The sequence below is a fragment of the Kwoniella dendrophila genome, chromosome 9 (assembly GCF_036810415.1).
Source record: "Kwoniella dendrophila CBS 6074 chromosome 9, complete sequence".
Lineage (NCBI taxonomy): Eukaryota > Fungi > Basidiomycota > Tremellomycetes > Tremellales > Cryptococcaceae > Kwoniella > Kwoniella dendrophila.
The window spans coordinates 974337-993816 of record NC_089484.1 but is presented as its reverse complement, the minus strand read 5'-3'; the positions used below and the strand labels follow the sequence as shown (position 1 = coordinate 993816).

The following is a 19480-nucleotide window of genomic DNA, read 5'->3' as shown; positions in this document are numbered from 1 at the left end:
CCACAACGATGATGATGACGACTGAGATAGCCCTGAAGAGTAATTATAAATAAAACCCTTGGAATATGCTCTTTTAGAATGCTATGCATGCGAGAATGCAAGGTCTATTATACTTAATCTACAACTATTGTTCTTATAAACTTTATTGCGGTCCTTGAGCTTGCATAGCTAATAACTTGATAACTTGAACTTCACCATCGGCGAGACCTTTCACTACGAAATACCGAATTCTTCAGCGATACTTTCGGACTCGACTGAAACAAATCACTTACTGAACCAAGTTTTGTAAAACCCTTCATCTCCGCTTACAATTTTGTTGTCCATAGCTTCCAAAGCATCAGCAATGAACTGGCCAGTGAAACCTATTCATAGATCAAATAATCAGCAGCTATACAAGACGAGATTTCTATCAGCTTACCTAATCGTGAGTTACTGAAAGAAGCGAAAGTTTTAGCTGCTTTCCATCCGTCTGAATAACCTTTAGCAATAGCAGCTTGTTCAGGTGTATAAACTACAGCACTTTCACCATTCTCGCCAATATCTCTTCTTACTGATTTAGCATGATTTCTAGCATGAGCACGAGCTGATCTGGCCACGAATCTATGTCTTTGAAGTGATGAAGATAGTAGGAAAGCTCTTTGAGGTAAAGAAGTTAATCCTAAAGATCTTTTCTTTGCGCCGAATTGCTTGATTTGTTGTCTTGAAGACGGAACAGTAGCTTTTTGCATGGAAGTATCCATGGCAAATGCGGCTTGAGCGAGATCACCGGTATCGTAAGCTGAAGGAGGAGTAGCGGAAGAGATTGGCCATAACGTAGTAGGAGTTATAAGGTCATCGGAAGTAGTAGGGACAGAATCTGAAGAAGTATCTGGGTAGGAAGCGGAAGAAGGATCAGAATCGGAAGATGGGACAACGTCAAATTCGGTGGTAGCTAAAGCTTCGGTGACTTGATCATATTCAGGATCACTTGCACCCATTGCAGCTAACCAATCATCGGTTGTTGGAGGAGAATAATCATTATCAGTTGATGGTGAAGATGTACCAAAGGAGAGGAAAGAAGTATCGGTTGTAGGATCTTGTGGAGGGGAAGATGGTACACCGCCTTGTATAGCTTGAATGGTTGTGTTGGGATAGGAGAAGAAAGTCGATGGAAGAGTATTACCAACAGCAGAGGTGAAACACCAATTAACATCGGAAGCACAATTTTCGGTTTTATAACCTATAAACGGAGAGAGGAGGGATCAGTATTGATATCGAAATCAATGTGAGTATTCTCATTACACTTACTCCAAAAACTGTAACCTGCAGTAGCATTGGTATAAGATTCCATTTGACCAGTACAAAATTGTCTTCTATCACTTTGTTGATCTTGTGAATTTGACAAAGCTTGATTTGATAATGCACAAGAAAATTCATCTATGACAATATTTCTTCTACCTTCATTTGATGAACTAATAATCTGTTGTGACAAACTACCTTGTCCAGGTTGTAAAGAAGCAGTTAATTGTGAGGCTGGTGTAGCTTGTGAGTTTGAATCACCGAAAACAAAGTACGAATGGTGATCCAAAACCACAAAATCTTTCCTTGTTGAAATATAATCAGCAAATCTTGACATATCAAAAGCATCATTTAGATAAAATGGGAAAACTGCTGCTTCAGGTGATACTTGTCTCAAGACACCTAAAACTTGCGTGTAAAATGCAGGTAAACCATCAACGTTACTTGGTTCATTCAAAATCTGAATACCAACGACATTGTTCACTTTGACAAGTTGTTGAGTAAGATAAGTCAAAATATTGATTGTGAGTTGAACATTGGTAGGATTGTTGAAGAGGTTTTGCTGACCATCGGAAACACCAGAATGTGCTTGTCCGTTTTGACTACCGGGAGCACCTAAAAGGATGGTCAAGTTAGTAGAGCGTTCTGAGGACAGGAAATACCGAAAACAAACCGTGGAGATCAACCAAAACACCAAGACCGTATTTTTCAGCCCAATTAATGGCTCTAACGACTCTTGGCCAAGAATTGACATAGGCGGCAGAAACAGATTCGAAAGCTGTTCCTTTACAGTAGACAGGACCCAAAGACCAGCTATGAAACATAAGTCATTGTCAGCTTTGATCAGTACTGTGAAAGGAGGAGATCACTTACTATCCAATAGGTAATCTTACGGTATTGATACCAATACTAGCCAGATACTGGAAATCAGACTCAGTTATCCATTCATCCCAATGTCTTTCTAAAACTTGTCTTGCATTATCGACACTTCCCCAACCATTTGCAATATCAAATTCAGCTTGCTTGTTGCCGGAAGCGCAATTGAACATGGAAGGATTCATCCATTGTTCTTGAACGAACCAAGAACCTAAGTTAACTGATTGCTGTTGACGATATCGATAAATCAAAGCTTGTTTAGCATCATATGGTTTGAAAGATTCTAGTAGAACTGGCGTAGAAGGTGAATAAGGTGTTATGCTACATGCGTCTTGAGCTGTTATACTTTGATCAACAGAAGATGAGTTTTCTTCGTCAGTTGATGAAGTAGTAAAATTACCATCACCAATGTTAACAGCTGCAATCAAACCATTTGAGCTACCACCTAATAAACCATTCAAAGATCCACCAGATTGCACACCACTAACTACACCTCCAGTTAAATCTAATAAACCTCCCGCTAACCCTCCAACTAGAGGAACAGGTTTAGCTATCGAGGATACCAATCCTAAAGTGTTTAAAACTTTTGTCAAATCTATTAAGACCATCTTGAGAGAAGTGTGCTGTGTATAAGGAATGTGTGGCGAAAAGAATAAATTAGGGAATTAGACTGTATTTTTTATAGTTGTTTCTCTTTCAAGAAACAAGATTTTATTGTTACTTTTTTCAATGGACTTATTGTAAAATATGAATATCAAATTAGGGAGAGCCTGCTCCACAATTGTTTTGTCGAAATTGTAAAATGTTTTGTGGGGGGATTTTTGTTAAAGGTTTAAAATTGCTTCGATCACGTCCAGACGTGTCGGCGTATAGAAAAGAGGGTTTGTAGGTGAAAGAGAAGTTTTGGGACCGATTGGTGAAGAAAAGATATCATGAAATCTGTCAGATTAGTAAACTTATATACATTATCTGGTGGCATATGGATAGCTTTCACGCTCTCATGCATAGGTAAAATGGCAGTGGGCCGTAAACATTAGTGGAATAGGCGGGATCTAGCGGAATGTTTCAGATCAAGACGATTTAGATATAGCCTGAAAATACACGGGCACCAGCACGGAGAAGTTAATGATGATAGAGGCTGAAAGGAATGTTGATGAGTCATGCTTGCTTCACTCAAACTGATTTCCCGTAACGAAATGAAGCACTTAAGACATAAATATACATAATTTCGACGGTTACAGAGATGTTTGTGAGATATTAAAAAATCAACAATCATGTATTATAAAGAAACACTTTCTGCTCAGAGGCTGTAGTTAGGATACTCATATTCTTCAGACTTGCCTTTTAAATGATGAATGATTGTTTACTGCGAGATTATTGGCTTCTCATCTACTATTTCAGGTGCGGGGGTGACTGAATTAGCTGTAGACTTGGGTTCAGTTTTAACTTTCTTTTTTGGTCTTTCTCCTGTTGGTTCAGCTTTCTTCTTAGGTTTGGCTCTTGGTTTCTTCGGTATTTCAACTGGTATCGTGCCCTAAGAAAGCGATAGAAACCGATCAGCTCCGGTATATTCATCATGGTGGAGATAAATGATGAATAGCTTACAACCATCTTTCCGTGAATGTCCATTAATTTACTATAATTGACACCTTGTCTTGGCCAGAAGAAAGAAGCGAATCTATCGATTTATATCGGTCAGATCACTGACACTGCATCTAAGTGGAAAATGACTTACACCCAACAATGTTTCCTCCAACGATCACCTTTTTCGCCTGCTTGCTGCTTCTCTGCTACGATTTCGTCTATACGAGCACCGATACCTGCTAAGCATTCTTTGAGAGCTGCTATTTTGTCATCTCGACTTAAATTGTCTGTTCCAGATTTCAGTTTTTTCTGTAAAGGAGATAATCGTGATTAGTCCCTTATTATACAGTTCCGTTCCAACAACACTTACAAGGTGTTTCTTAGCTGGTCTTAGCAACTCTTTTACTGCATCCTCATCCATTGATTCGCTAGTAGATTCAAGATTGTGCATAAGTCTTTCATATCTTTGTTCACCAACATTGCTAACTCACTAGCTTGAATCTTCCGAATCAGTATATTCAGGTGTTTTCCTCCTTTTGCCTTTTCCATTATCTTTGCTTTCCTTGGCTGATGGAGCTGTACTTGCAACAGGACTAGCTTTACCAGATGGTCCAGGTGCGATAGCAGGCAGTGGTGGATGTTCGAATCCGAAACCTTCTTTCTTTGGCATATTGGCAATGACAGCTTGTTGTTCGACCATCATCCTTCGGTTCTCTTCGTACTCTCTTATTAGGCCACCTGGGAAGAGTAAGACGGGGTAAGGATATGTTGGATGAATTCAAATTGTAAGAAAAACTTACAAAGGTAATCACCACGTCTGACCAGATGTATAGGTCCTGGTATACCAGGTTTAGGAGCACCAGGTTCAGCTGTTTTGGCAGATTTGGGATCTTCAAGGAATATTTTGGATTGCAATTCCAGTTCAGGATCCTGTATAAGACCGATTTATCAGCATACGTCAACTCAGCACGGACTCCGCTTAGTTCACCTGTGATATAGCCTCCCAACTACCGAAACCATGTCTCCAGATACCTGTTAATAGATGGGCATCATCTGGCATACTCCATTCGACTGTCCAATTCATAGTTGGTTTGAGAGTATCATAAGGGATGGCGTATGTTGAGATATCTTCGACTCGTTTGAAGTGTTCCACAAGAGCTTTTAATTCATAATATCTTGCTACTACAGTTTCAGCGTTGATTGCTGTGACAGTCTTATACGTGAATAAGATTGCTTTTTGCCTCAAGGATGAACTAATTGGTTCCCCTTTCTCCTGCAGATCTCTCAAGTGTGATTTATGAGCTGTAACCGCTTCTTCAGCTTGAGTGATAATATCTTCGCAAGTCTGTATGATAATGACTCTATTTTTGGCCTCGAGCTTAGCTTCTTTCACTATTGGATCATAACGTAATCGGATGTCACCCCATTTTTGTATTCCTCGAATTAAGACTCGTAAGTCCCGTTCTGATAATCGCAACTTTTGTCAGCTACTCCGGCTCCATTAGCTTAGAAAGCGGGATGAACTGACCCTTCAGTTCCAGTGCACGCTGGGCAGTAGTTTTTCTAGGTTGAGCAGCAGCTTTGGGTTTTTTAGAACTGGGTGAACCAGGTTTACTACTTTCAGCATCATCATAGTCCATTCCTTCATATGTACCGGGAGGTCTAGCAGCAGCTCGCTTTCTTGATGTCGAAAGTTGAGCCTCAGCTATCTGAGTGGCTTTCTCTTCTTCTTCGGCCTTTGTACGTTCATCAACTGGGATAATGTCATCCCACGATAAGTCGTCTGCATCTGCTTTGACGTCTTGAATGGCAGCAAACTGCGATAAGAAACCTTCACCACCTAATGATGTTCCTCCCGGCTGAGCAGCTGACTCAGTGTCGAAAGCATCAGCTTTAGTTAAGATATCATCCAAATCCATCTCTTCCAGTTTCTGCTTTTGCGCATTGTCATCGGTTTTGTACATATTCTGAGCACCAAACTTGAGAATTGCTGAAAGCTCTTCTTTCGAGAAATCACCATTCTTCTCCTTAGGAGCGCCGTTGCCGTTAATATGCGCACCGGTAGTATCCATTTGGTTGATGACTGTACAGAACAATCAGCTCCTCTTCCTGCAGTATTGTATCTGTGCTTCCGATGACTTACTTGCATATTCCAAAATCATCTTTCTCTTTGCTCTTTCCAAGATATCCTCTTCAATTGTGCCCTTTGAAACAAATCTGTAAATACTGACATGACGCTGTTGACCAATTCTATGGGCTCGAGCCATAGCTTGTAAATCGTTTTGAGGGTTGTAATCGGACTACAAACTGTCAGTAAGCGATTTGTCCAAGCTATAAGTGTAAATCAACTTACATCGAAAATGATGACGGTGTCAGCGGTTTCAAGATTGATACCCAAACCACCAGCACGGGTTGAAAGCAAGAAAGCGAAATCGGGCGAACCAGGAGCATTGAAAGCTTCTATAGACTTTTTTCTCACATCGGATGGTACAGTACCTAAAGATATCAATCAGCTTATATACATTGCATCGGTATAATATGACAAGAACTCACCATCCAATCTTTGGTAAATGTAACCTCTGGCACTCATGTAATCTGACATAATGTCCAAGAGTCTGACCATTTGAGAAAAGATCAAAACACGATGACCGTCTGCTTTCAGTCGAGCCAACAATTTATCAAGAAGCACCATTTTACCGGAGTTCATGACTAAGCCTTTAAGCACTTCATTCAAAGGCTTGTTTCGGTCTTCGGCACCATCAAAAAGATATGGGTGATTGCTGTGGAAGGATTAGCTAACAGCGTTTCAGTACTGTGAATTTGCGGAACTTACGATGCCTTCTTCAACTCCATAGCAACATTCATCAGACTGATCTGTTGGGTACCACCCTTACTGAGTACCGCGAAGTTTTTGGTAAGAATATCTATAGAAAGTGGAATTATTTAGTGTATCATTTTGCGACAGAGTCAGGTGCATGGTTTACTCACTTTTATAGTAGTGAGTTTGCATAGCAGACATTTCCACTCGCAAAATCTTCTCAGACTTCGATGGTAATTCCTTAATAACGTCTTTCTTCAATCTTCTCAACATCAATGTACCTAATTTCTCATGCAGGTCTTGAATTTTGGCTTCTTGATCTGCATCATTCAGGTCGAAGTCGTTTGCTAATTGAACTGTGAAGCGAACAGGATCAGCGAGAACCTATTTAGAATATTCGCTATGCCTACTTACATTTCTCCGGCATCAGGAAATGCATCAAAGCAAGCAGCTCTTTGACATTATTTTGTAACGGCGTTCCAGTGATTAACAATCTAGAAGCGGTCCAGAAACTCTTTAAAGCTTCATATAACTGGGATTCATGGTTTTTCAATCGATGAGCTTCGTCTACAGCTAAAGATTGCCACTTGATCTGTTGTAAATCTTGTCTATCTTTCAGAATGAATTCGTAGGTCGTCAGAAGTACATTAAATTTTAGGTTCTTGACAGGACCAAATTCGAATTGTCTAATGACTTCTCTCGATCTTGCTGAACCCATATAGCAAATTACGTTCAAATCAGGTGCCCAGACTCTAAATTGCATCTGCCAAGCGGATATGGTTGATAATGGTACAACTACCAAGAACGGTCCGTATTGTCGTTGAGTATGGAAAAGATAGGACAAAAATGAGACCGACTGTACTGTCTTCCCTAAGCCCATCTATGATGTCGCCCGGATATCAGTTTCGAGTACTACAGAACCACGAGCAGAAGCAGGACTGTGAAACTCACTTCATCTGCTAAAATACCGTTTTCTCCTTTGGTCCATAGATAAGCTAACCAATTGAGACCAGTCAGCTGGAAAGGTTTCAATGCACCGCCACATTTCAGATAATCTGGGTCTTCTGGTATCTTCTGGTATCCAGGTCGATTGTTAATACCATAATTGATTGATTGAGCTGGTACTGTGTTACGAGCTGATCTCTTGTGGAACTCCTCGATAGCGGGTAAAGCGCCTGGACACTCCTTCATCTCATCGTATGCTGCAGATCGACGTTGTCAGCTATTTCTCCCGAAGCTTGACAGTAGGAATAGCTGTACTCACATTCCCATGTGCAATCGGCATATTGTAAATCTGTAGATAGCGCAGTCAGCATCAACTCAAAAGCAATTACACGAATTGTAATTTTCCTTCAACTTCAAGCTGACTGTTTTGTTCTTCATCCCAAGCTGAAAGTAGACTTACTTGTCCATTTACAGAAGAACTTAGTGACTCTCTCTGATCTATCATCCGATAATTCTTCTTTTTCATCTAATATCCTCTCTATCGTCTTGTAACTTTCTTGTAATTCTTTTATCCGCTCTTTATCTATTTCATATTGTTCCAATTCCTCTCTTGAAGGTTTCCAAGGTGCATCGGGTGATGGATTATGGTATTGTTGATCCAAAGTCCAGATTTTGGTTATATAATTCTCAACTTTCTTGAATCCTTTATATGTCTTCAGGAACAGATAGGTTTCATCTGTGTTATGTATATGCGAGTAGTTTTTCCATTTGATGTGGAAACGCTATAAAGTGTGTGCAGAGATAATTAGCAAATCGACCGGTAGAATAGTTGATTACATTTCTTGTTGTCTTACCAGGTTCTCCTGAGGAATATCCTTGGGATCCTCTTTCCTTGCCTCATCACGATAATGGGATAAGACTTGATCGATTTCGTCTGCTTCTTCAGCTAAAAGCCGTCAAGTTGTTAACCAAAGGGACAAAGATCAACCGATAGATATTCCACCTACCCTGTTCTACGACACCACCGTAGTATTCCCCTTCATCTTCATCACTATATTCCAAACCATAATCTATATCGGCTTCATTGTAAGTGACGACTTTCTTGGCTGCTCCTCTTCTCCATGCACCATCTGCTTCAGAATAAGGTGTATCAGGTGTAGCTGTTGCTCTACCATTCGTGCCGGTTCCGGATTTAGAGAAGAATTTCTTCTTATGCGTTTTAGCTCCATAATCTTCGTCTGACGACACTGATTGTTCTCTGCGCATAGGGAAAGCTCCAGAAGCTACAGTGCCAGTAGTGAAGCATTAGTACCGTAAACACTCATGAACAGGGTAGGACCGCAGAAAGAGGAAAAAATTCGAATGCAGAGGGTTGTTGAGAGAGGATTACTAATGAAGACTTACGCTTCTTCTTCCTGATAGGACCCGCACTTTCTCTTCTCTCAGCTTTAACCTTAGGTTTCTTGGCTGTTTTCTTCTTAGATCCGAAAGAAGGATCATCATAATCTTCGTCTTCATCATCTTCTTCCATTTCATCCTCGTCATCCATATCATCATCTTCGTCTCCAGCTTCGTCATCATATTCATATCCTACATCAGGTTCTGCATGTTCTTCTTCAGGCTCAGCATCGGAAGATACCTCTTCTTCGCCCTCTGAAGGATCTATTCTTCTTGACTGTAAATTGAAAACGGTACATCATTAGTTAAAGTACCCAAGCGATCTGCAAAGGAACAAGTAGCCAAAAGAAACTAACACTTTGACCATTTTCATGAGCATCTTCCATGTCCACATCGCTACTTCCTTCCGCATCACGATTGGGCTGTTGGTGGGGCTCGGGTGTCAATTCGTCGGAAGGTGTTGATCCTCTGGAGGCAGACCGTGAGTTTCTATTTGCCCTAGTTTTATCTTCCGAAGTAGGTGGTCTCGCATAAGTCTGTAGCAATAAATTATGTCAGCCCATGTCCCCATCATTCTAGGGGATAGGACAATACACGAGTTGATAGATGGCGAATTTAGGGAAGACTGACTACCACTTACATTGCTACTCTCGCTAGGAACAAGCATAGAAGAAGGAAGATGCTGTTGAGCAAGGTCTGTGTTAAGAGCAGTTGAAGGTTCAAGAGGATGAGAAGGGGGTGATGAGTCCATGTTGTTTTGTTGTTCTGTAAGCTATGATTAGAAATACCCGATAATCAGTCAAACATTACATCCAAAGGAGGTGATATTGGTCGGGGATATAACGAATTTTGACGAGAAGTTGACTATATGTATCCGTTGGTTTATCACTAGACGCATGAACTTCAGGAATAAGATGAATATGGAACAGATGATAAAGGCATGCATTGACTGATGCAGCAGTGGTATTAGGAAGACAGGTTTTATGAGCCAATTTTGAAGGATATTCTCCCTGGTAATTTTCCTCACATAAAACGCGTAAATTCGCGTTTCTATTTCTTCTTCTTCCTCATCTCTTGCTATATCTTATCTCGCAGGAATAAACCATATCCTGACCGAACGCTCTGAAATGGCGTGTTGATAGGGACCACTGCACCATGAGCAGTATTTTAAGAAATACCCTAGCCATTGCTCCCCCTCCTCCTCGACTGAAGTCCGAAATAACTCACCTGTACCAAGCCCACTATACGATTATGCAGATTCAACCTATTTCACACTTGAATACTCCAACTATATCATATCGAAAGCCTTTGAGGCTATTGTACGATCTACTGCACCGGTGTCGACAATGGTTCTTCGTTATAGACTATGTGCTGAATGAGACTTCTAGCCTTTTCCTAGTGTAGCTGTTGTCTGACGATATTCTTGACTTGTCACAGTTAAGGAGAGAATGTTGCGTGAAAACGAAACGAGCGACTTGAAATGCAACGATGCTGATGTATATGAATGCGAGTGAAAACCCTCTTTTCGAAATCCTTTTCCTTTTGCTCGTGACTGTGACTGTGAGTGTGACTACGAGAATGAGACCATGATGCTTGCTCCTGTGGGTTACGCCGCTATCTGTTATACATTATATGTAGGTTCATTGTGGTTGGTCTAATCGTTAATTTCCTCTGATATTACCCGTGTCAACGCCATCATTTTCTACGTTTATACCCGTCGTTTCCATGCCCTCCACCATCACCCGGTTCATCACTTCAATTCGTTACCGATTACCATTATCAATCCCATATTTTCAATATTTTCAATATTTTCCCCCTTTTTTTCCCTTTTTATCCTCACCTTGCTTGAACGTCGTACATAGGCGCAGTATTCGCCAGATGATCACTGAAAGTCAACCTTAGAACGCGTTAATCGTTTTACATTCTCACCAAAATCGATACTCATCACAGATGTACTTTACGCCAGCACTAACAGGGGCGCGTGTGATAATTCGACTTGGTGATGCGGTAATTTAAGTAGGAACCAATCTGTAATGCAAGTCGGGTATAAGAGACCTGCAACGTCCAAGGAGAATGAGATCGTTGCTAGCGTCCTAATTGATGAACTCCATCACATGGGATTGCATAAGTACGCTTTAAGCATCTGAAAAGTACAATGCTTGTATGATATTTCCTATCTGACTATACGACAACAAGCTGGCAACATCTCAATACCTTCTTCTTCCATGACTTGATCTATCTGTGGGTTCTCTTTCATGTCGTGAAGGAGTCTCAGACCTTCTGGAGTCTATACATGATCGTGCGATATCATTTAACTGATCAGTGGCATCTTGTCGTAATGTTGCCGTCAAATCTTCTCGAAGCACTGCAGGAATTTCTGGATAAAGGTCGCTGACATCTTGGAACGGTGTCAATGATGACAAGAACTTTCCACGAGCGGTTACGTCCGAGGCAACTCTCTCAAGATTGATGCGTTTGTTGTCGAATTTGTACACCAAAACTGTGGTAGGATGACTGAATTGACACCTTTCTCCCTCATGAACAGCATAGATTGTCGATGCCAAGGCAGTCAAGGTGAATTTGGAGAGAGGATATCCGTGTGAAGAATGAGCATCGAGATCGGTTGTAGCTTCAACCTTTTCGACCTCGCCATATACATTTTTGTACTCTTTCACTGTGAGTTCGGAAGGTAACGATTTTTGGACTTCAGGAATAGGTACATTGGCTTGACCATCGAATTCCTCTAATCTCAGAGATCGATCCAGCTGCGCGGATAATACGGCAGAGATTCTTTCTGCTTCTGCTTCTACTTCTGCTTCTGCCTCCAGGTCACGAGGGTCACCTCCTGAATGCTGAGTATCTCTTGACCGACCACTTGACCTGTGTCCTGATGGTCTGTAGTACATGTGATAACAACGCTTGATCAGTGTCATTGATAGCTGTCAAGACGAAAATCCAGTACGTACCGTGATTTCCTTACCCCTCTGAAATTTGCTTCAGAGTAATCATCCGGACCGTATCTTGGATTGTAAAGATATCGATCCGTCGACATCCGAGTTTGTTGACTGGAATCCCTGGGATCGTAGTAGTAAGGATCATTCATGATTGATAGAAATGTGAAGATGGTGATTGATTGTATAGGATGATATACTCCATCATCCGTCCTCTTCCTCCTATTTATAGCATTGCATCTATCACGAGAAGTATGAGGAAGGACTTTCAAATCGTATAAAAAAAGGAGTGTAAGAATCCCTTCTTCGATTTACCCACTTACAGCCTTCGTCGAATCCTTTGTCCGGCCTTTCGTCATTCTGAGTACGGCCTGAAAGCCTACTATATATAGTACCGCGCATCTCCATCCGGTCCTTTCAGCTCGCGCACATCTGATACTACAGTTCCAAATGTTACTTCTGCAAAACCTCACCTAATGGGAAGAAATCAAGGTGACATCATAAATAACGATGATATCGTCGGTTTCGGACACCACGTTTGGATAACCTTTCAAGCCTGAAACATTTTATAGCTTCACTAGGAAAAGACAAATAGCTGTCGAGTAAGCAGCCTTTTGTTATACCGTATATCCACTACATATGAGAAAATATTGAAGCTTGTTGTGGAATCCACTCAAAGGAGATCATTTGAATTTTCGAGTACTTCCCAAAAAATCGCTGGAGGGGAACATCCTTGACCTCCGTAGCTCCTCGGTCGGATTGAGGTGGGTTGTTCTCCTGGAATTATCGCAGCTTTCTGTAGATCTATGTGCTCTACCTGCTTCTTATTGACGTATCATTCCGCCGAGAGACCTGAACATCCTCTATATCTCAACACCACAGGCAGAGTATCTCCGTTGATTGCAGAATAACGATTACTTTAGATGATTATATATAGGTTACAACGGATCAACCGTATTCGGAACTAATCTCATTCAAGAGTACCGCCCCGAGCGGCCGCACTCACACAACTTTCCTCAACAACCAACAGATCAAGGGATGTGTATCTCTTGGCAAATTAAGATAAGGCTAAAACGTATGGAGTAAAGGGTAACTCGAAGAACAACAACAAATGTTCCAATTTACTGCATACTGACCAAGTATAAAGGAGACGTAGTATACAGTCTCAATGTACTTTGTTACAGTCTTGTGCTTCTCTTCGAAAATATGTTGCATATAATGCATCGTCCTTCTTAAGATTGTTTTATCTAATATATAACATGTTTCGGTGAAATATGAGATTACTGTCTCCTTCCACGAAAAAGTACTTGCTGATCAGCACTAGTATCATTTCGACTTTCTTAGTGCTTGTCGGAATTCGACATACTCTGGAGAATCGACAATCCACCAATCAGCAAAAACAACGTGACCACGTAGATATCGACAAGAATGATAAATCATCATCTGATTTCTTTACTCCCGTACATGAATTGATAGATTACTTATCAACAAAATCACTGGAAGAACAACAATCAAAAGTTGAACCATCGATACTGATTCTTCAGCATTTACCCTATTTTACACCTTTATACAGAGCTTCTTATGCTATACATAAATTATATTCGGAAATCTGGGGATATGGATATGAACTCTCAAATTGGTCAAAAATTAGTAGTGATGATGGAATAGTGAACAAAGGTCAATCAATGAATAAGATATATGCTCTGCATAAGGTATTGAAAGAACAATTGGAAAAGGATGAGAGTGATAGATACGAGTGGATATTGTAAGTAATGAAAAACTGTTCCATTTGGCACCATACTATATATTCTACTCACTTATATCAATGAAATACAGCTATACTAACATGATAATTGAATTGACTTAGCGTAACAGACATAGATACTGTAATTTCTAATCCAGCTATACCTATTCATTCATTACTTCCGCCTTCTTCTTTATCACCCGAACCTTTATTTTTAGGTAATCAAGATCATAATGGATTCAATGCTGGAGTTATGATATTCAAGATTGATCCAATTATATTATCATTATTAGAAGCAGTTATAGAAGGTTTTGAGACATCTTCAGAGAGTGACTTATCATCAAATGATCACAGTTTATTATCAAGAGCTATAAATGATAATCCGAAAATTTCCAAACATTTCTATGAGATACCACAAAATTGGTTTAACGCGTATCATCCAGGTCAAGATAAAATTCAATTGCAAGTCCATTTTGTAAATCATTTCAAATACAAATATCCATTTACACCTATAATCAGAGACAATTTCAAAATTTTAGAAAAAGCAAAGCAAGCTTTCGTTGATGATGATAGCGGTGATGGAAACGCACACAGCAATACTGAATACGGTTTGGATCTTTTAGAGTATTCTCAACTAGCCCAAGCTGCTGCCAGAGAATAGTGGAAGGATGCTAAAGGCGGTATAGACAGTGTGAGATTTTTGTGGGATTAAAGTTGGATGCATATAGATATAGATATAGATGTTGTCTATTTCATGCGTATATTCATAGAACATGATTTTGGAATGTATTAGTACATGATCCGACTATGTACTTACGCGAGTCATGTCCTGTATGGTTAGACAGTCTTGATGAGTTACTATTTGCTGGTAAAGTCCTTTTGTACGATAGAAAACCTCTCCTTCTTCTTGTCTAGCCTTGAGGCTAGTGTGCCTCCGTCCACCCCACTTTACACAGCTTGAAGTACAGAGACAGAGTAGGAAAGTGGGGTCCATCCGGATCGCGTGCCTTGAATTATAGTCATAAACCATGCGGATATCGGGATGCAGTACATGTACGAGTACATTAATATTTAGAACAACAACAACAAACGAGGAATGACGCAGTCAATTATTAAGATATACACATACACAACTTGGAACATCTTTAACACGGACATATTATTCCTCTCAATTATTTAACACAAAGGAATGTTGAATGTTTGGTATCCTATACCTCCACACCATGCCAAGAAACTGACAGTCACTTCCCGAATATGTGTCTCACTAAATTATAAATACTTGGAAAACTCTGTTCAGCACCTTCCCCTACTTCTTATTCGATAAAAAAGAACATTCCGCTCGTTACTGGTCAGAGTAGCGACACTGATATCCAGATATGTCTACCCTTCTGGCATTTCCAGCAGGGTGGATACCTAGAGCTCATACCATAATAGCATATACAGCCTTTTCTGTGGCTTTATTGGTTGGTTGGTTGAGTGGTTTATGGGAAGAATTATGTATCAATTCGGTTGCTCGTGAGTGACATTCTTGATTGATTGATCATCCTTTTAGAACTGCACCTAACAGTAAAGAGCTAGGTTGGCCTGTCGAATGGTTTCCTTCTGTATCAGCTACGTGAGTTATTTTATGCTTTGAAAACAATCACTCAGCTATATTATTGACCAAACTTTGCGATATTCAGTATAGGGGATCATGCACCTCCTAGAGCACCCTTTCAAATTCTCATAGCATTATGCGCTACACCTAGATTCCTTCTCTTACTGGTACAATGGCTCGTACACCGATATCCTCCAGCGAAACCTTCCATATCAGGAGAAAGGTACACCAGCAAACCCAGCTCAAATGGTAATGCTTCATCTATCGACAAACCGGGGCTTGTAACAAGAGCTCCAACAAGCAAGCTGGAGAAAGAAGTCGAAGAAATCATGGAACCTGTCGATAATGCATTAAGACAGGAAATAGGTAATCAGACTTTGGTGGATATCGAATTATTTGTGGGAATTGCACGGACTTTCTGCTGGTATGTAATTTGATACCAACAATTGCAAAATCATTTAGGCTAATTAGGTTATAAAGTGGAGGATGGGTGTATATCACTTCTCGAGATCATCATGGTAAGCTCCATACGTTTATCCCCTCCCAAAGCGCATCAGTAAAGCTGAAAATCTTCTCTATCAGGTGTTCATGACCTATTTATGATTTTATACCTTCTCTTGACTTTACCTTGGATGTTCCTTTCGACTCAGAATGCTACAAACCCAATCACAAAACGCAAAAGGTGAGTGATTTCCAGCTATTTCAGGTCCTCAATTTATACGATCAAGAGTAGAAAAGGTCACTGGCGTTGACAAAACACTGTAGGCGGATACCGTTCCTCGGATTTCTGGCTACCATACCGCCCCTAATTTGGCTGTTCTACAAGCATTCAGTGCTGCGAGTTCCTGGAGGTGAGTGATCATTTCTCTCTATGTCACAAGCTTAACGCTGATCAGCTGAGTGTCCCTGATAGCTTATACATACTACGCGATGTTCGAGTGGTCGCTTGTAATTTGGGATGTAGCTTTTGACTTTATGGCTGTATATGAAATCACTCATCTTCAGGTAGGTTGTTGGTCTTTACCTAGCTTTTAGGCAGCATACAGATCATCAACTGATATCTTTTTTTAGATTGCGATCATTGATACTTCTACATCTTCAAAAAATTTACCTAACGCAAATGGGTGGGTTCATCGACTTCATAACTCTAAGGACGTGGTCTAATAATGCGTCGTATGTATTGTGTATATCTTCAGGCGAAGCAGCTTCTACATGGCCAAGTCAGCAAGAGTCCTTGCTCGAGACAACCAACGGGAAGTGGATTGGACGGCGGAAAGCAACGCCCCATCATCACGCTGGCGTCATGTTGCTGCGTACTTGAGTGACGTATATTGGGGTAAGCAATTTTACTCATTCAGTGGTGATCAGAATGGCATACTAATAACAGATATCAGCGGTTTGCTTCTGGACTATCTTTACCTCTCTCGGTTTACAGCTATTCTATTGGTCCATCTGGCAGCTGGGTGAGTCTGTTTGTAGTTTATACATATTGCATTGCTAAATCAAAACATCAAAACAGCTCTGGCTGGATCAGAAGCGGCTCTTGTTGCCAATCTCTCAGGCTTCATGCTCTCGAGCGTATCTGCATATCGTTATGTGACCTCTCGTCAAGGTCTTTTGACACATCGAGTGATGGCCGTGATATTTGGAATGGGATTCTATATATTCCCCTGGCCTGAAGCACGTTTGGTTGGCGTATCGATCGGTACTTGGACAGGCTGGCTGGCATTATTCGGTAATTGGGCGAGACTAAAAGGCAGTGAAGAGATGGTTGCTGAAGGTCAAAGTGAGTTTCTCGTTTGTTTCATCGTACAGATGAAAGCTAATTTCTTCTGAAAATCACAGTTCTCGGTTCGGGCTTGGCAATTACATTGCTGATGAAGTACATCAACCATTCCACCAATCCGCTTTGGGCAATTTCACATCCAGCTTCCGGAGGATGGAACAAAACAGGACTGGTTTTAGCATCGCTGGCGATGCTCGAGTACTATCAACGACCTGTCCATTTACATCCCGCTTCACCACTCTCATCGCATCCAAAAAAGAAGGACGATGGAACAACTATAGCAACTCCATCAAAATGGCAAAGAAGGGTTTTCACAATAGGATTTGGAGCTTTGATACACCTCATACAGACCTTCGTTACAGACTCTGGAACGATCATCTCTTGGACATGGACAGGATACCCTATTAAAGGTCCAACACTTCACCCATTCTCTGGAGTATTTATCGCTATAGCATCACTAGCTATCCTACAACAAAAAGCGAAATCACAGGCACTATCTACCGTTCTCGGCGCCATAGGAGCTATTGTTCTTTACAGATACCCTAATTGGTTGGGATATATAGGTGGTCTATTATTGATATTCTACCTACAAGCTATATTCCCAGCTTATATACGGACCGCTTCAGCCTTCAAGCCTTCTTCAACATTTGGTTACGCAATGGTTACCAATATCATTCTTGATGTCGTATCAGTTATCACAGCTGCTTATGCATTTGTACCCATGGGGTGGATATTTAGAGAAAGAACAGATTTAGTGCTTGGTTTCTGTATGTTGTTTACCATTTTAGGTTGGTTGGTGACTAGAAATATCAAATTACCTGAAGGTCAGGAAATTCCTCTAAGATCACGAAAACGTATAGCATCAACTACAAGATATACAATAATTAGTTCTATGGTATTGAGTATAATCAGTCTAGGCTATTCATATTGGAAAATACCAACCAAAATACCCGAACCCTATTATCCTAATCATAAAATATTCTCAGGTGGCATTTGGACGGTTCACTTTGGTTTAGATAAAGAAGGTAGAGATAGTCAATGGAGAATGATGCAATTGATAAAAGACATGCAAGTGGATGTTCTGGGTTTACTTGAAAGTGATCGTAAGTCTTCCTTTGATCATTTTCGGACCAGCTTCGGTTGTGACTCACCTATTAAATCTAGTTCATCGATTTGTGTATGGAAATCGAGATTTGACAAGAGTTATTGCTGAGAAATTGGGATACGTAAGCATCTTCTAACTCGCTTGAAACATGGTGTTAACAGGACTGATACTAAAAATCTATAGTATGTCGATCTCGGACCTGGACCCAATCATCATACTTGGGGAGCCGCATTATTGTCAAAATACCCGATTCTAAACTCTACTCACCACTTGTTACCTTCACCTCATGGTGAATTGGCTCCAGCCATTCACGCTACTTTGGATATACATGGACAAAAGGTGAACGTTATGGTCTCACACAATGGACAAGGTGAGTTGTGCTTGTAGTTTATGCCTTGCCATCCCAGTGGATTAGCTGATTACCAAGTATTCGCAGAGGAAGATCTGTTAGATAGAACATTACAAACGACAGAAATTGCAAGATTACTTGAGGAAACAGCCGATACCCCTACGGTCTTCTTGGGTTACTTGGTGACTCGACCTGGCGACCAAAGACCTTGGCCATACCAAATTCTGATTGAAGATGGTAAAATGTGGGATGTAGAGATGTAAGCATACAAAATCGCATCGTCAAATCCGCATATACAATATTTTTCATCAGGCTGATATTGTTAATAACAATGCATAGTGAGGATAGATGGAGATGGTGCGAATACATTGCATTCAGAGACTTGTGGAGGATAGGATATGCTAGAGTGCATGAAAGTGATATCAGTGATACTGAGCTGCAAGTTGGTAAATTCATGTTACCTAAACCAGGTCATCCAGTGCACTATTTGTCAAATCAAGAAATGTATTGGCATATAGGTGAAAATGATGTAAGTTGAATCCTACAATCCAACCATATCACGCTTTATATTGACTGGATAATCCGCTTGTAACAGATCCCCGAACCATGGCGTATGCCCTTGATGTTCCGAGGTAATGGTACAAGAGGTCATAGATACGTAGTGTGGGAAGGTCCATTATATTATTTACCTCCAGAAAGAAGTGGATTACAGCGGTATGGTGAAGGATGGGCAATTGATCCTTAGCAGCCTGGATGGTTCATTGAGATTAGAGGAGGGATGTCATCCTTTTTCATGTATATACATATACATAAACAAGAAATTGATGTATAACACGGACAAATCGCGCACGAAAAGATCCCTAGATAGATGTTTTGATGACGCCAGTTAAATAGACGCACTCTACAACTGGAATCATGATGACGAAGTATGGCACGTGGCACGTGGCAACCACTGATTCCAGGGAAGAGGTAACGGGGTCATATCATTCACACTACACTTTCAGAGAATATGGAAAATATCTATTTCTTTACTACTTTCGCTCAACGTA

At 40.6% G+C, this 19480-nt stretch overlaps 5 protein-coding genes across 5 annotated transcripts; 2 read left to right on the top strand and 3 right to left on the bottom strand.

The window, feature by feature from the left end:
* Positions 1-142: 142 nt before the first annotated feature.
* Positions 143-2762, bottom strand: L201_006780 (uncharacterized protein; the record flags this gene model as incomplete). The annotated part of the gene is made up of 6 exons (XM_066222498.1): positions 143-213; positions 273-362; positions 419-1219; positions 1288-1893; positions 1952-2091; positions 2152-2762. The coding sequence occupies 6 exons, from the start codon at positions 2760-2762 to the stop codon at positions 143-145; spliced, it is 2319 nt and encodes a 772-aa protein (XP_066078595.1).
* Positions 2763-3517: 755 nt separating this feature from the next.
* L201_006779 (uncharacterized protein) lies at positions 3518-9650 on the bottom strand (the record flags this gene model as incomplete). Its single annotated transcript, XM_066222497.1, has 22 exons — positions 3518-3688; positions 3760-3832; positions 3890-4047; positions 4109-4166; positions 4230-4476; positions 4539-4668; positions 4727-5202; positions 5267-5821; positions 5882-6038; positions 6092-6234; positions 6292-6518; positions 6572-6662; positions 6727-6912; positions 6971-7436; positions 7508-7758; positions 7821-7850; positions 7962-8283; positions 8356-8447; positions 8509-8784; positions 8906-9176; positions 9256-9435; positions 9540-9650. The coding sequence occupies 22 exons, from the start codon at positions 9648-9650 to the stop codon at positions 3518-3520; spliced, it is 4671 nt and encodes a 1556-aa protein (XP_066078594.1).
* Positions 9651-11106: 1456 nt separating this feature from the next.
* L201_006778 (uncharacterized protein) lies at positions 11107-12002 on the bottom strand (the record flags this gene model as incomplete). Its single annotated transcript, XM_066222496.1, has 2 exons — positions 11107-11794; positions 11866-12002. The coding sequence occupies 2 exons, from the start codon at positions 12000-12002 to the stop codon at positions 11107-11109; spliced, it is 825 nt and encodes a 274-aa protein (XP_066078593.1).
* Positions 12003-13124: 1122 nt separating this feature from the next.
* On the top strand, positions 13125-14255 carry L201_006777 (uncharacterized protein; the record flags this gene model as incomplete). The annotated part of the gene is made up of 2 exons (XM_066222495.1): positions 13125-13615; positions 13718-14255. 2 exons carry the CDS (start codon positions 13125-13127, stop codon positions 14253-14255), a joined length of 1029 nt encoding a protein of 342 aa, XP_066078592.1.
* Positions 14256-14970: 715 nt separating this feature from the next.
* On the top strand, positions 14971-19176 carry L201_006776 (uncharacterized protein; the record flags this gene model as incomplete). Its single annotated transcript, XM_066222494.1, has 17 exons — positions 14971-15109; positions 15173-15209; positions 15277-15615; positions 15672-15709; positions 15774-15873; positions 15957-16042; positions 16105-16196; positions 16263-16315; positions 16388-16517; positions 16579-16654; positions 16711-16977; positions 17037-18080; positions 18142-18203; positions 18266-18452; positions 18519-18690; positions 18771-18960; positions 19027-19176. The coding sequence occupies 17 exons, from the start codon at positions 14971-14973 to the stop codon at positions 19174-19176; spliced, it is 3162 nt and encodes a 1053-aa protein (XP_066078591.1).
* Positions 19177-19480: the final 304 nt, after the last annotated feature.